Source organism: Muntiacus reevesi, chromosome 2 (genome assembly GCF_963930625.1).
Source record: "Muntiacus reevesi chromosome 2, mMunRee1.1, whole genome shotgun sequence".
Lineage (NCBI taxonomy): Eukaryota > Metazoa > Chordata > Mammalia > Artiodactyla > Cervidae > Muntiacus > Muntiacus reevesi.
The window spans coordinates 180,079,698-180,095,529 of NC_089250.1; the positions used below are offsets into that span (position 1 = coordinate 180,079,698).

Below are 15,832 nucleotides of genomic sequence, written 5' to 3' on the forward strand. Positions count from 1 at the left end.
ACTATCTGTGAGTTAGTTCATGTCCCTGGTGTCCATGGGATTTCCCAGACAAGAACACTGGAGTGGGTTGCCATTTCCTTCCCCAATGTACCTGGCAGCCTTCCTGATTTCTGTATAAATTGGCATCTGGCTTGACTGCACAGAATAGAAAACCCAGCCCATGGAGAGAGGTCAGAGACGGGGCAGCCGTACATACACAGATCAACAAACAGAAACATTTGCGGGGCAGGGATCGAAGGAGCTGCCAGGGACTCCGGCTCCAGGGGTGCACACGGAGGCTGCGGGGCCAAGTCAGGATCTGCACGAGTGCCCACGAGTGCCTAAGTCAGGATGCAGACACTGGTGTCCGGCTAGCACAAAGACGCACGTTGTCCACCCCTGGGGCCACAGCAGCAGGAAGGTGTCTTCCACCTCCCTTCTGGAAGATGGCCAGTGTATGGGCAGGTGGGCTCCCAAGGCGCCCTCCCTGGCCACCCCCAGCCTGGAGCTCACTCCTGGGGGTTATGTCCTGGCTGGGCAGCAATCACCCAGAACTTGCTGACTCGGGTCCAGACCCTCATAGCACCAGCTGGGGGCCACTCCCTGGCCTTATTGTGCGATTGTGGCATCTCATCTGTGGCACTGAGCCTCAGTTTTACCACCTGAGAAATGGGAGAATAAGACCTGATGAGGCAAGGCTTTGACTCCCCACGTATGCCTGGTACCTGATGGTCAGCCAACCTGGAGCTCCCACACCCGCCCACAGAGGAAAAGGCAGAGGCCCCTCCCCTCCCCCCCACACCTCTCCAGGTCTCCACCCACACATTCCTGCAGCCTGAGTCCTACCCCTCCCAGCTGCTGGCCAGCCCCGCATTTGTTTCCCTTGACAGACCAGGAGTCTGCATCCCAGTTGAGGAAACAGGCTCAGAACTGGCTGATCACCCCAACATCAGAGTCACCACGGAAGTGACTGGGGTCTTCAGCACCCAGCCCAGGCTCCAGGCTCTTGACTGAGCTTGGTCTCATCTGCGTGGGGTGGGGTCATGAGGGAGGGCCTGCGGGGGAGGTGACGGTGGGACACTTCCATCGGCACCTCCAGCCAAACAGCTCTGGTGGGAGTAGGGATTGGGCGGAGGCTGGTACTGGGCTCAACCTGGGAGGCTGGGGGAGACAGGGCAGCCCCCTCTCCTGCCCCCGCTGGTGCTTCACCCTTGTTGCCAGTGCACCTGGGGAGCAGTGGGGACCACCTCCCCTGATCTCAGAGGGCAATGCCCGCAGGGTCAACTCCATCCTAGCCCCAGCTGCTCCTGACATGTTGTGTGACCTCGGGAAGAGCCGCAAGGCATCTCTGTGCTTGGGGCGGATGAAATGACCCTGTGTCCAAGCCTCTAAATGTGTATTCTATGACCCTTCCCTCTCTCACTAGCGTGGCGTGGGCCTGGCAGGGAATGTGGTCTGACTTCATTCTCCACCAACTGAAAGCCAGACCTTGGGGGCCGAGCTTGGGCTGGGGTGGGAGGGTCTGCGCGTGGTGAGACAGGTGCACAGGGAGAGAGCTTCCACCAGCATCCTGCAGCTGCCCACCTGCTGGAGGCCATGAGCTCAGGACTCTTGGGCTGGACATTGGAGCCAGCCCAACACAGACGCGGCCACGGGCATCGGTACCTCGTGCGCCACTCTGATGAGCTGATGGTCCACTCAGACCCCAGACCCCATGTGCTGCCAGGCAGGCCCACCCTCAGGTCCTGGGCAAGGGCCTGAATCACCTTCTCCAACGAGTGCAGTGTCTATGCAGGCCCACATCCAGTGGGCACTCGGTGAGTGTGCAGGTGGCTCGTGAGTGACAGGTAACCAGGTGGACCCTGGTCTTGAAGGACTCAAGGTCAGAGAGGGGACATCCTGGGTACCAAAAAGGGAAGCGGTCGAGTGGCCTTGTGAAGGGGGACAGCGCGGTGAGCGGCCTGTCTCCTCGTTGCACTCGTACACGTGGCCTGGGGGGCCCGAGCAGCCGTGACCCAGTGATCACACTGGGACCACTCTGGGAGCTGCCACCCTGACAGCTGAGGTGACTCAGTGACCCCGATCTAACCTGCGTGGGGGTACGGGTGCAGAGGTTACAGGTCCCAGGGCCCGCAGTGGCTGGGAAAAGTTCTGAGGGCACCCCTACCTGGGGTGCGGGGTCCCTCATTACCCGAGGCTGGGTTTGGGGACTCAGGGGAGACAGCAGGGGGACACAGAGCTCCTGTACGGCCTCACCCACCCCCAGGGTAAGGCCCCACTCAACTGCCTATTTTCTGGTCTGGGGGCCTGGTGGGGGCAGGGGGCCCCCCTGGACTTTTGCTGCTCCCCAGGACACTCCTTGCAGGCTGGGCTTGTTGCCCTGCTGAAGGGGTGCTGAAGCACAGAAGCGTGCCCCCATTTCTGGGCCGGGGTGGGCATGACACAGACCTGGACGGAGGTTTGGGGGAGGGGGTCATTCCATTCCACCTGGCCGTGGTTGTCCCCCTCCAGGCCTCCCTGGAAGATGCGTGTAGACAGCGGTTTGGTCTCCTGCTGACCCCCACCTATTCTGGGACAAAATTCTCCAGGGATTCACTCCCCACCCACCTCCTGCCCACACTGGCCCACAGGCCCCAACCCCACTCCACAGAGTACAGGAGGGTCTCCCCAGAATGTCTGCCTGATCCCACCCGGGGGACTGACTGGCAGGAAGGGCTGTCACCCTTGGTTGTGTTTTGGCTGCAATGCATGGCACGTGTGACCTCAGTTCCCCGACCAGGGACTGAAGCTGGGCCACAGCAGTGAAAGCCCGGGGTCCTGACCCCTAGGCCGTGGGGAACTCCCTTTGGCGCTGCCCAGGCCTCTGCTTTGAGGGGGAGCTCAGGAGGGAAACCCGTGGGCCCTGCCAGCCTGGTGCCCCAGCAGGGCCTGGGTTTGCACAAACCTCAGGGGAGATGACCATGCGGCGGGGTGGGGTGGGGGTCACTCAGCTCCCTTGTGTTGAGTGGGGAACCAAGGTAGGCCAGAGCCAACGCCAGCCCTGCCTCCTCACGGGAGACTCCTGCCCCGCCCCACCCTGCCCTGCGGAGGGAGAGGCCTCCGCCAGCCAGCTGTGAGCCCTCACGGTTGGGGGCTGGGCTGACTCACCCTGACCCCGAAGGTGGGGCCAGCTTCCCAGATGGGTGGGGCTGGGGCTGGCTGGTGCTGCAAGGGGCGGCCGCACAGACACCCTGGAAGCCTGAGCAGGTCTGAGCCCTCGAACCCCAGTGGCCCATCAGCACTGGCCTGGGGCAGGGTCGCAGGGGGACACAGTGGTGGGGAAGTGGTGGGGACATCAAAGCGCCTGTCCTCCGCAGACCATGGCCTTGCAGACTGCTCCACCCAGCCTGGGGTCCCGGGGGACCCCCGCCTACGGCAGCCTCCTGCTCCTGCTTCTCAGCCTTGGTGAGCACTGAGGGTGGGTGGCCGGACACTGGAGTGCAGAGAGCGCAAAGGGCCGCGGGGGTCCTCAGGGGCCAGGGCCTCAGGAAAGGGCTCTGCCGGCTCTACGGGTGCTCCCCCACTGTGGGCAGGGACCCCACCCCATTAGGGGCCCCTGATTCCGGAGACCCATGTCCTGAATATCAGCAGGTGCGAGTCCCGGGTAGGTGGCTAGCCTCATCTCTGCCCTGAGAGGGGACTGTGTCTGGCAGCCCTGCTGGACCCCACCTGCCCCGCAGGGCTGTGATGGGGGCACAGGCCAAACTGAGAGTGCCCACAGCACAGGCGTCCGCCTGCCCTGGGCAGGGGCCCCAGGAGGAGGATGCGGAGGCCTGTGCTCCTTCATGGGGTGTCATGGGCCATGACACCAGGGACTGGCCGGGAGGGACCCCCTTCCTCCCAGGGTGGAGCCCCTGGCCACCCCTCAAGCCTGGTGTCCCCTCCCCTACAGGTTGGGTTCTACCTTCCAGGGCCCAGGCTGCAGACGTGGGACTGGTAAGGACCCTCTGGGGAGTCAGGGGAAGGTTTTCTGGCCCTGTTGGGGGGGTGTTCCTTGGAACCCAGGACACTCCCCACTAAGTCCCAGCCCTGCTCTGTTCTCAGGCTCTCCTGACCTCAAGGTTGCAGCGCACATCCCGGGACCTGTCCTGGCAGCAGCCTGAGCTGACCGTCCTCCTCCCGAGGGCCCAGCGGGGCACAGAGAGTGAGCACGTGGCCCAGCCCCATCAGCGTCAGGAGGCGGGGGTTGAGGACAGGCACGATGAGGTCTCCTCTACCTGTACCTGTGGCCCTTCCTGGCCACTGAGCCCCTTCAGTCATGATAACACGGGAGAGTGAATAGAATCGCGCCATTTTGCTGATGGGTAAATGGAGGCCCCGGCGTCCCTGATAGCTCAGTTGGTAAAGAATCCACCTGCAACACAGGAGACCCTGGTTTGATTCCTGGGTCGGGAAGATCTGCTGGAGAAGGGATAGGCTGCCTGCTCCAGTGTTCTTGGGTTTCCCTGGTGGCTCAGCTGGTAAATAATTCACTCGCGATGTGGAAAACCTGGGTTCAATACCTGGGTTGGGGATTTTCCCTGAAAAAGGAAAAGGCTATCCACTCCAGTGTTCTGGCCTGGAGAATTCCATGGACTGTACAGTCCATGGGGTTGCAAAGAGTCGCACACGTCTAAGCGACTTTCACCTTTCAAACTGAGGCCCAGAGTCGTCTGTTGCTCAGGGTCTCAGCGCAGGGAGACCCTGCAGGAGGAGGAGGCTGACGGGAGAAGCCCAGCACCCCCACCCCCTGGCTGTTCCTGCAGAGAAGGCTTGTCCCCTGGGGCAGGAGGCCCAGGTGGTGGACGAGAACCTCGTCTTCTATGAGGAGTGGGAGCTGGAGGCCTGTGTGGACGGGGCCCTGCTGGCCGCGCAGATGGGACGAGTGAACCTGATCCCCTTCACCTACCAGCAGCTGCACATTTTCAAGCGCAAACTGGATGAGGTAGTTCAGGGCTCAGCCCGCCCGCCACAGTGCAGCCATCCCTGCTGCCCCAGCCGTGGCGGCGGCCCTCACGGTCCCTTCCCCCGGAAGTTCTACCCGCAGGGGTACCCCCAGTCCCTGATCGAGCAACTGAGATACTTCTTCCTTTACGTCACCCCTGAGGACATCCACAAGTGGAATGTGACTTCCCTGGACACTGTGAAATCTCTGCTCAAAGTCAGTCAAGGGCGCGGGGTGGATGCTCAGGTGAGAGCTGTGGGGGTGGGGAGGGGCAGACATAGGGTGTGAGGCTGTGCAGGCCTAGTGGGGGGGGGGGGCGGCCCAGTGTGAGATGGCACAGGCCTGGGGTGGCACAGGGCGTGAGGTAGTCCAGGCCCAGAGGTGGCACAGGGCGTGAGGTAGTCCAGGCCCAGGGGTGGCACAGGGCGTGAGGTGGCACAGGCCCGGGGGATATACCTCTCCCTGCCCCAAGCCACTGAGTGGCCTCCTCCCACAGGTGGCTGCCCTAATTGCCAGCTATGTAGGGGGAGGGGGCCGGCTGGACAAGGCCGCCCTGGACACCCTGGCCACCTTCCGCCCTGCCTACCTGTGTTTCCTCCGCCCCGAGCAGCTGGGCTCCGTGCAGCTCAGCGTGCTTTGGTGAGTCCTGGGGTCTGTCGAGGGTGGTGGGAGTACTGTGCTCCGAGCTCACTGCCCAGCCCCATGCTGCCTCCCCAGGATGACCACACCTCAGGACCTGGACGCGTGTAGGCCCCCACAGATGGCTGTCCTCTACCACAAGGCCCGCATGGCCTTCCAGAACGTCAGCGGGTCTGAATACATCAAAAGGATCAAGCCCTTCCTGGGTGAGCCCAGGAAGATATGGGGGGAATGATGCCTGAGGCTCCCCTGTCTTTGGGCAGTCCACTGGTGGTGTGACCAGTGTTCACAGTCTGTCCCTCCAAGTGTGTGTTGGCTGAGACCCTGTGAGTCCTGGGCACCTGCAACCTCTCCTCCAACCCAGAGGGTCAGGTCGTCACCAGGCAAACTGGGGGCCCAGGAATTCCTTAGGAAAAGGGCCTCGTGGTAAAAGCAGTGGCTTCCGGTAGCCTGTGGTCAGAGGGTGGAACTGGGGGCTGCTGCAGGGTCTCACACTTGGCGGCTCCTCCCCCCGAGGGCAGGTGGGGCCTCCACGGAAGACCTGAGGGTTTTTACTCAGCAGAACATCAGTATAGACGTGGATGCATTCAAGAAACTGCCAACAGAGGCGGTGCTGGTACGAAGGCGGAAAAAGGCGGGGCCTTCTGTGGGCGGGGCCTATAGGGGCGGGGTCTTGGGAGGGGTGGCCGTCAAAGCCCCTTCCAGGGTCTACCTAGGCTAAGGCGCTAAGGCCGGGTCCGTGGGTGGAATATCAGGGTGGTTTGGGTGCAGGAGAAGCCTGAAGCCTCTGGGAAAAGGCAGGCGGATTCTGACCCCTGCCTGCGGGCTCTGGCAGTCGCTAACAGTGGTCGAGGTGCAGAAACTTCTGGGCCCAAACCTGGTGGGCCTGAAGGCTGAGGCGGGGAACGTGCCCCTGCGGGACTGGATCTCCCAGCAGTCGCAGGAGGATCTGGACAGGCTGGGGCTGGGGCTCGTCGGCGGCGTCCCCAACGGCTACCTGGTCCTGGACCTCCACGGCCGAGGTGGGCTGGGGTGACCGGCTGGGCGGTGTTGGGCAGAGTGAGGGTCAGGGGCTGAGGCGCCTCTTCCCTGTGCAGAGGCCTCCTCGGGAGGCCCCCACCGCCTCGGACGAGGGCCTGGACCTGTGCTCACTGTTACCACAAGTATGCTCCTGGCTTCGGTCCTGAGCTGAGCCTGCTGCTGTGCCCTGGCGACCGGCGCTGCGTGGAGACCCCGCCGGGCTTGGACACCGAGGGCTCTGGAGCTCAATAAAAGAACCCCATCCCCCTCTTGAAGAGGTGCCCCGTGGTGTTCTGAGGACTGAAGGGGGGCCCTGATGGCTGTGCCCCCTGCACAGGGCCCCCTGGGTTGCAGCCCCTCCCACGGGCCCTTGGAAGGGGGAGGGGCTCCAGGCAGGAGGCCCTCAGGGCCTTCCTGGCGCTGTTTCCACGCAGGGTCTCCCCCTAGTCCAGGCCAATGCTCCAGGTGGCTTCTGGTGACACAACTGCCCCAGGAGATGGCAGGTTGGAGTCCTGATCCCAGCTGAGAGGGGCTCTGTCCCTCCTCAGGCCCAGAGCAAAGGGACACAGGCGGGAAGATCAGCTTGTTCTTTATTCAGTCAGTTGGCCAAGTCAGTCCACAGAAGAAGCCTGAGCACAGGGGCAGCGTCTTCCTCACTGGCTGGGGCAGTGACCCCAGGCCCAGGCCCTCCCTCTGGCTCCAGGTCCTGGGAGCTGGGCGTAGGTAGGGACTGGCCCTTCAGGCCCCTAGGATGGGGGATGTGGCCAGGTCCCCTGGCGCCTGCATCTTGGTCTAGGCAGGCGTCCAGCTCCACGTGCCAACCCCTGTTCTCCTGCATGTGGAGCTGGGGCAGTGCAGTCCTCCACCATGCTGCAGATCCCCTGCGGGTGGCCCCAGCTGAGCCTTGGCGTGCCTCCATAGAGCAGCCATAGGAGGCCTGCAGGCAGGGCCATAGCCAGGGGCAGGTACCCCAGGTGGGCTGGTGGGCTGCCTGCAGGTAGGACACGGAGAGAGCACCTTCAGTCCAGCTGGGAGCTCCCAGGCTGCCCTGCGTCCCAGGCTCTGGGCCCACACCTCCCACCATCCCTGAGGGTGGGGAAGAGCAGTGAGGACCCCCAAGTAGGGCCGCTTTTCTGGGTCCCGACGGGGACCTCAGAGCTGCCCCATCCTCCACTTTCTGCTGCTCAGCAGGTCTGGGGAGGTGACCGTGTCTTCACTAACTCAGCAGGCAATGCAGGGCTAAGTCAGTGTCACCCATGTGTGGCCCAAGGAGGCAGATGGGAAGCGTCGCCATCAGAGAATGAGATGGGGCGCAAGAGGAGAAGCCGGGAGTGGTGTCGGGGTTGGGGGAGGAGGGTGGGTGCAGGGTACCCGAGCTGGGGGCGGTGCTCCCAGGCCCTTCTGAGGTGGGGACTTGATGGCGCGTCCAGAGGGTGGTGCTGGGCGTCCCAGTGGTCGAGTGGGCAGAGCTGGTGGGGCCGGTGGGGCCCGTGTCCAGGCCCAGCTCGCTCAGGGCTGACCGATTGAGGCTGCGGAGCCAGGAGCTGATGATAGGGTGGCTCCGAGCCTTCTGCAAGTCCCCCACGTTCGGACCCAGCAGCGTCGTCACGTTGCCCAAGCTCAGGCTCTGCGGGGGGCAGTGAGGGGTGGAAGAGGGAAAGGGCGGGGTCAGTGCTTGGCCGGAGGCGGCGGGCGTGGTAAGACCCTGCGAAACGCCTTGAAGTGACCTGGGGCCCCACTCTCTGCACACCTCAGACTTTGGGGTGTTGGGGCCTGCAGACCGTGACCTAAGGCTCCCCGACTCCCCATGACGGGCAGCCCCCACCCACCTGCAGCACTCGGGGGTTCAGGTTGGTGAAGGTGTCGATGTCCATGGAGACGTTAGCCTGGGCCAGGTGCCGCAGCTCCTCCACGGGGGCACCGCCTAGGGGCGTGGCAGCGGTGAGGGGCGGGGCCTCGAGGGGGCGGGGCTTCTGGGAGGCGGGCCCCACGCCGGCCGGGTCTCACCGAGATAGGGGCGCATGAAGCGGTAGTAGGTGTCCGTGGTGCTGGCGCTGGCGAAGGCCTCGCGGGCCTTGTCAAAGAGCACGTTCTTGCGGGTCTGAGGGCAGGAGGAGATGTCCAGGGCCCCGGCCAGCCTGGGGGAGGGGGCGCGGCTCGTGGGCAGGCCAGGGGCCCTCCACCTGGGTCACCGGTCCCGCCCTGTCATCCCAAACCACGGCTTTCCCCTTGCCCTCGGTACTGGGCTCCGTAGTGTGGACGCAGGTGCACCAAGAACCTCACAGTGTGACCTGATTTGGAGATAGGGTCTTTCCTGTTTGTACACGTAATCAGATTAAGAGGCGGTCACCCTGACTTAGTTCTTCAGTCTCTGAGTCGTGTTGGACTCTTGGCAACCCCATGGACTGCAGCACACCAGGCTACCCTGTCCTTCACCATCTCCCAGAGTTTGCTCAGACTCATGTCCATCAAGTCGGTGATGCCATCCAACCATCTCATCCTCTGTCGTCCCCTTCTTCTGCCCTCAACCTTTCCCAGCATCAGGGTTTTTTCCAATGAGTTGGCACACACTGACTTAGGTGGACCCTAAATTAATGACTGGTGTCTGAAGAAGGGAATGTATGCACAGGGAGGCAGAGACGGGGTGATGGGTTCCCCGAAGCTGGGAGAGGAGGAAGGAGCCGCCCCTTCAGGTCTCACAGCGAGCACGGCCCTGCTGACACCTGGATTTCAGATTTCCGGCCTCCAGACTGTGAGAGGACATGATTCTGTTGCTTTCAGTCCCTCTGCTTGTAAACCTTTGTCACTGCAGCCATGGGAAGCTGGTGACCTCGGATGGCCTGATCTGGGCCCCCACCTGAGCCTGCCTTGGCTGAGGAGTGGAAGCGGGAGGTGGGGGCGGGAACTCTGACGGGGGCTCACCGGAACTCTGAGGGGGGCTCACCGGAACTCTGAGGGCCGGATGGCCTGGATCTGCTGGGGGCTCATCCAGCAGAGGCGAGAGCCCCCAATGGCCACGAGCAGCGCACCAGTGATGGTGCCATTGTGGTCTAGGAACTTCTGCAGGATGGCCTGCAGGCAAGGTTGGGGTCAGCAAGGCCAGGGTCAGCGAGGGTCTCCCACCCACCACACCCCCACCCACTCTCACCTCGGTCTGGTTCTCCAGGGCCCCGTCTGGGGCCAGCAGGGTCATGACCGTGTCCTTAGATGTGATGTGCCACTGGCCAATCTCCGAGAGGGAGTAGAGGTAGGCCAGCGAGGGGATGAGCCGCAGCTGCTCCTCAGGGACTCCGCCCGGGTAGACCTGCAGGTGGGCGGCAGGTGGTGGTCAGGCCACACGGCTTACCCCCCACCCCCTCCCACCGCTGGGTTCTGGCACACCCTAGCTAGCTTAGCTTTGACGACTTGCTGGCACTCGGCGGGCAGCGGGTGCTGCAGCAAGGGGTCCAGGTTGGCCCTGAGTACGCGGCTGCCCAGACAGGACTCGAGCTGCCCGCAGTCGTAGCGCACCAGGAAGAGGTCGTCGTGCAGGGTGGCCGCAGTGATGTTGCCACGGACGCAGGGTCTCCCTGTGGTACGGTGGGGTGTGGGTGTTTAGGACCCGGCTGGTCACCCTCTGCCTGAGCTGGCCACCACTGCTGACTTTGGGCCACACCTCACTCCTAACCTTGACTCTTTCCAAGCTTGACTCCTAGCTGAAAACTTGGCCGAGACCAGGCTGAGTCAACCCTGACCTTGATCTCAATGCCCAAACCAGCCCCACCAGACACTGACCACTTCCCCCGGCCGGGATGCAGGCCCTGGCCAAGCTCAGGAGGTCCAGGCAGAGGGTGCTGTGCCTCTGGGGCCCCCACTGCAGGATGAGGAACCTGAGCAGAGGGGGATGCAGCATCCCCAGACCATGGTGGCCACACTGACCTGTGTCCCGCTTGGACGGTGAGGACACTGCCTTGGACTTGGCCTCGAGGAAGTTGGTAACAAAGCGCCTGGCATCACGCTGCCTGAGCTGTCCTGCCCGGCATGCGGCCACTATGCTGCGGAAGAAGTCCAGGCCCACGGCCTGGCGGGCGGGCCTGGAGAGTCCACACCCTGGGGAGGGCCACCTGTTCCCTTCCCCTTCCCCTCAGACAGAAACTCCATGACGGGGAGCAACTGGGGACACCACTTGGGTATCAGAGTGGCTGCAGGCCAGCCCATAGGGCTGGACAGGCTGGTGGAAGTTTGGCTGGATCCCCCTTTCCCCCCATCACCCCACCTGGGGCATTGTCCTACCTCCTGCAGCTGCATCCACAGCCCAGGGCTGATGTATGAGGCCAGGGGTCCCAGAGCCTGCAGCCCCTCCAGGTTCCAGGAGCCAGGGGGCCTGGTGTGCAAATGGGGCTCTGAGTTGGGTCCTGAGCAGCGCCCGGACCCCCTCAGGCAGCTTGCCCTCCCCGGGTGCTGTTTCCAGGGCTTGCACAGCGGACGCTCCCACCCCAGGCCTCTGGGTACCCCGTGGGCTGCAGGGTCAGGGTGGGGTGTGAGCTGGGTTGGACTTGGAGGTCAGTGGGGCTATGAACACCAACCCCCAGGCTGCCTCTTCTCTCATCTGCAGGAGGGAGGGGCCCCCACCCACCCGAGGACGGTCCTGCCACTGGCCAGCAGCCTGTTGAGGGCAGCCTGCTGGGCAGCGGTGAGCCGGGGACAGTGCTGCAGGTTCTGCAGCACATGGGGGTCTGCAGTCGCGATGCTGGAAGCGTCCATGTCACACACCAGGACCCCAAGGAGCAGCAGGTCGGAGGCGCTGAGCCTTGGCTGGGGCCCTCCCTGTGGAATAGCAGGTCAGCACGAGCTTGGTCCCACAGCCCGTCACCTGGCCGGCCGGCCCACGGCACCTACCAGGCAGGTCAGGGCCCTGTGCTGCAGGGCGGCCCTCTGGTTGGGCAGGTTGGCCAGCAGCTTTGTGTCTCCCTGGGCAGCACGGCGGATGAAGGCTCGACAGTCCGCTTCCTCCACCTGCGTCAGGCTGCGGAAAGGTTGGGGGGCCACTGGGAGGGCCAACGGGGAGCCCTCCAAGTGACAGTGTCCCCGGGAGCGTGCTCAGCCCACACGGCTGGGTACCGGGTGGGAAGGGCACTCACTTGTAGAAGAGTAGCAGGTCGGGGGGGTGGAGTTCGAAGTCGCCCTGGAGGCCTTGTCGGGCAGCCAGGTTGGCCAGGCAGCTGAGCTGGGCACGGCGGGTGGCGTGTCACTCGCTGTGTGGTCTGGATTCTCCTGGGCCCTCTGCTCTGACTGGGACCTCCCTGGAGCCCCCGCCCACCTCTCAGCCCCCGTCCTGTGTCCTCCTGCCTGGCGGCTCTCTGTCACTTGACTTCCCGTCTTCCTATTCCTACATCCACCTCCAGGTGAGAACCGGCCTCAGGACAGGGAACACCAGCCTAAGATCCCCTCCCCACCATGGTGGCTTCCTTAGGGTCCACTTACCCAATCCACCCCCGCCTGGACATCTTGTCCCGTTCTCCTGAGGTCATTTCAAATGTATTACTGATTTTATATTAATTTTATAAAAATACTGTCAGTGCAGCGGCCCTCACGCTCCAGGAGAACTACCCTGCATCCTGACCCCACAATCCTGGCCTTGTGCTGCCTGGGCCCCCTGCTAGGGACGCCTCCCTTCCTGCCTGTCTCTGGGGCCCTTCTCCAGGGAGTTCACCCCTGCCCTCGACCTCCAAGCAGTCTTGGCGGTGGCCGCCGCTGACCTGCCAGGCTCTGAGGAGGACGTGTTGCGTTGCCATCCTCCGGATGAGAGCTGCAAGTTGGTCACGGGACAGTTGGCTGGCCGGCTGGCACCAGAAGCCTTGCAGGAGGGAGGCGCTGGCACTGGGTGGAAAGGAGGCGGACGGTGAGGGGCAGAGGGAGTGGGGGCTGTGGACTGCAGCCTTCGGGATGGAGGTCAGACTCCTCAACTTGGGGTGAGGGCGAGAGATGCAGGAGGTGTGGACGCCCCCCTGAGGGCACCCTTGTGGTGCCAAGGCTCCAAGCTATGAGCAGGGCTTATAGGGAGCCCCTGTCCAGAGACTTCTCTGGTGGTCCAGTGGCTGAGACCCCACACTCCCAATACAGGGGGCCCGGGTTCGATTCCTGTTCAATTCCTAGTTGGAGCTAGGTCCCGTATGCTGCAACCAAGGGTTTATATGCCACAACTAAAGATCCTGTGTGTTCAGTGAAGTCAGAAGATCCGATCCTGCATGTTGCAAGTGAGACCCGGCACAGCCAAATAAAATTTTTAAAAAATAATAAATATTAAAAAAAAAGTGACCCCTGTCCAGGCTCTGGGTCTGAGGCCCAGTACCAGGGGCCCAGTTCTGGAGCTCAGGGCTTGGAGGCCCCAAGATGGCTAGGGGTTTGGAGGGCACCTGCTGGGTGCCCACAGCCAGGCCATCCTTGTGGTGTGACTCTAAGACTTGTAAGGGTCAAGTCTCACGAGACCACAGCCAGGGTCCGACTGGTCCAGCTTGGCCTGCATCCCTGCCTGGTGGTTCAGTTGATCAGTCCGTTGATGGGGGCAGACCAGTGACTTCCAACCCCCACCAGAGGACCCCCTAGATGGGTCTCAGTTTGGGGCCTGAGAGGGCAGCCAGACTCGGGGTGGAGAGAAGGAAACTGAGAGGCCTCAGCACAGGAAGTGACTGTCTCCAGGCCGAGGAGGGGGCCTGTCCCAGCCATGTGGGTGTGACTCTGGTGCAGGACACCAGAGGCCCAGAGCCGTCTCCAGCGAGTGACCTGGGCTGGCAGGGCCAGGCCTCTCCTGCTTGGCCATGCCTGCGCGTCGTGAGCAGACCCTGGAGGTGGCCCCTTCTTCTCACCCCCACCCAGGGAATCTGCTGCAGTAAACCTGATGTGGACACAGAGCCTGCACTCACCCGGCCCACAGGTCGGCCCTGCCGGTGTCCAGGCCTCCCTGGGAGGCGCCCTCGGCCTGGGGATGAGAGCAGTGGGCAGTGAGTGACACCAGGAGGGCGAGGCCCGGGTTCACCAGGGCACCTGGAACAGAACAGGCCACACGCATGTATGGGGGCGTCCCGTGTGGGTCTGCCAGGGCCCTGCATCCCGGGTGGACTTGTGACCGCCCCGACGTTGGGGAGTGCCACCTGGGGAGCTGGGCATCTGTGCGCTGGCCCAGCCCTGAGCGTGCTGGGCACCTCTGACCAGGTGGGCGTGTGAGGCAGTATGTCTACTGTCTGGTGTTATACGCGTGCGTACCTCGTACCTGTGTGGTGATCTATCCACACGTGTGGTGGGGTGTACATGTCTGTGGTGGCATTTGTGACCACACAGTATATCCGTGTGTCTACTGGTGAGGCAGTGTACACACGTGTGTGATGGTGTGTACACACGGTTGTGACAGTGTGCACACACACGCGTGGCGGTGTGCACGCACGTGTGTGACGATGTGTACACGTGTGTGTGGCAGTGTGTACATGCGTGTGACAGTGTGTGTGTGTGTGTGGCTGGTGGCATGTGATGTGCATACCTATGTGGTGGCCTGCACACGGGCCCGGCAGTGTCCACATGAGTGCACCTTCTCCCTCCACCCCTGTGGTTCTGCCCTCATACTCCGAGCCCCAAGACCCCCAAGCAGGGGACAGGGGTCAGCGCCCACCTCCTCCTGTCCTCAGCTGCTCAGTCTTTCCCAGCCGTGGCCCCCTTGCCCCTACCTTGTCCCCACGGCCCAGTGTCCCATCTGTGCCGCCCCCTTTGCTCCCCTGATGTCCAGTGGTGGGCCCAGGGCAGGACCCCAGGTAGAGGCTCAGGAGGTGGGAGCGTGGTTCTGCCACCCCCGGAAGCCAACCGTGGGCGCTGCCCCCCAAGATGGGGAGGGAGAGTTGTCTCACCTGCTCTGGGGCCCATGGCTGTGTGGTGCTCACTGGTCGTCCTGGCAGGAAGGCAGCAGGGTCGCAGGCAGTGGGTCCAGGTCAAGCTGGACAGGAGACGGAAGGTGGTGAGGCTGGGGGAGAGGGTTGCAGAGGGGAGGTCACCACCCAGGGTCACACGGGGCAGGGGACCTCGAATCTTGGGCTGCAGCTGTGTCTCAGGCACGACCCACAAACAGTGAGTCTCTGGAACAAAAGAGAGTGGTGGGGCTGTGGGGGAGCCAGGCCAGATCCCAGGGCCTTTCTTATCGCAGATCAGGCTCAGGGGACCCGTGGGCTCGGCTGCCATGTCTCCCATGAACAAATCTCTCGACAGCTCTGGGGAGCGGGGTGGGTGGTGGACATCCAAGACCCAGTGAGTGCCTGCAGCAGCTGGGAGAAGCCTGGTGGCCCCGACCTGCCCTGGTGCTGCCCAGCTTTGCCCCACACCCGGCTCCCAGGGAGCCCCCTTCCCCTCCCAGATCTCAGACACCCAGTGAGAGCTGGCTGCGGGCACAACACATGCTGCAGCCTGCTGGGTGCCCTGGCCGTGGTGGAGGCCAAAACAGGCCTGGAGTGGTGGCGGAGGCAGGGAGCCTGGTCCACATCGCCAGTCCCTGGGCCACGGCCACGCATGGGCTGCCGGCTTGGGGCACCTGCGGGCCTCTGGGCTCTGCATGAAGAAGATGGGGAGGTAACCACCCCACAGAGAGGCAAGATGGAGGCCCGGAGGGGCTCAGCTACCTGCTCGGGGCCACAAGGAGGCCCAACTCACAGCTGGGCCCCCGTGTGTCCGTTGGGTGGTGGCTCCCGCCCCTCCCTGCCCCTCACCTGAGCACTAAGAATGCCGTCTGTCCTGGAGGGAGGCTGCTCAGGGTCCAGACGGCAGGTGTCAGACACAGGGATGCTGTAGACTCCAGACACAGGGTCCCAGCCCACTCGGGGTCAGCCCCTGCAACTGAGCCTCAGAGCGCGGGGGTGGTGCGAGGTGGGAGCGCCCACGTCTCTGCTCACCTCCATGCCCCGTCAGCACCCTGCCCTGCCGGTCACCCATTCCGGCAGCAACACCCTCCGGGCAGATGTGTAGGGAGGGGCTGGGGCTATATCAGGTGACACTGCCCCGTCAGCCCCTGGGGGCCCCGGGCACAGCGGGCACCTGCTCCCCAGCCCCATGGGAGCAGCAGGCTTAGCTCACGGTTGGCGGCAGTCCAGCACACATCCCTCCCCACTTGGCGGGGGGCCTGGCTCAGCCATGATCGTGCCCTGAGGGTCGCGTGTGCATCTGTACATGTGTGCACCTGCACTTGACGTGTGTGCCCGCATCCACGGGTGAGTACAC

At 63.5% G+C, this 15,832-nt stretch overlaps 2 protein-coding genes across 2 annotated transcripts; one reads left to right on the forward strand and one right to left on the reverse strand.

The window, feature by feature from the left end:
* The first annotated feature begins 3,338 nt into the window (after positions 1–3,338).
* On the forward strand, positions 3,339–6,773 carry MSLN (mesothelin). Its single transcript, XM_065920228.1, has 10 exons — positions 3,339–3,423; positions 3,911–3,954; positions 4,063–4,162; positions 4,764–4,942; positions 5,033–5,188; positions 5,439–5,581; positions 5,660–5,787; positions 6,103–6,197; positions 6,417–6,603; positions 6,679–6,773. Exons 1-10 carry the CDS (start codon positions 3,339–3,341, stop codon positions 6,771–6,773), a joined length of 1,212 nt encoding a protein of 403 aa, XP_065776300.1.
* Positions 6,774–7,199: 426 nt separating this feature from the next.
* LOC136157341 (mesothelin-like protein) lies at positions 7,200–15,547 on the reverse strand. Its single transcript, XM_065919260.1, has 17 exons — positions 15,508–15,547; positions 14,476–14,700; positions 13,504–13,624; positions 12,340–12,460; positions 11,722–11,807; positions 11,480–11,606; positions 11,217–11,407; positions 10,874–10,964; positions 10,520–10,661; positions 9,983–10,170; positions 9,750–9,905; positions 9,546–9,673; positions 8,609–8,739; positions 8,431–8,525; positions 7,973–8,228; positions 7,424–7,592; positions 7,200–7,347 (listed from the first exon to the last, which is right to left on the reverse strand). The coding sequence occupies exons 1-17, from the start codon at positions 15,545–15,547 to the stop codon at positions 7,200–7,202; spliced, it is 2,415 nt and encodes an 804-aa protein (XP_065775332.1).
* Between the last annotated feature and the right edge of the window lie 285 nt (positions 15,548–15,832).

Bases quoted from the DNA above. Each gene is read 5' to 3' on its own strand.
- LOC136157341 (XM_065919260.1), bottom strand. From the start codon at position 15,547: ATGGGTGACCGGCAGGGCAGGGTGCTGACGGGGCATGGAG. The intron at 11,808-12,339 runs GTCAGCGGCGGC...CGCCGTGCCCAG, and splicing joins TCCTCCTCAGAGCCTGGCAG to CTCAGCTGCCTGGCCAACCT. The intron at 7,593-7,972 runs GTACCCTGCACC...TCCTACCTGCAG, and splicing joins GAGCACCGCCCCCAGCTCGG to GCAGCCCACCAGCCCACCTG.
- MSLN (XM_065920228.1), top strand. From the start codon at position 3,339: ATGGCCTTGCAGACTGCTCCACCCAGCCTGGGGTCCCGGGGGACCCCC. The intron at 5,788-6,102 runs GTGAGCCCAGGA...CCCCGAGGGCAG, and splicing joins AAGGATCAAGCCCTTCCTGG to GTGGGGCCTCCACGGAAGAC. The intron at 6,198-6,416 runs GTACGAAGGCGG...GGGCTCTGGCAG, and splicing joins TGCCAACAGAGGCGGTGCTG to TCGCTAACAGTGGTCGAGGT.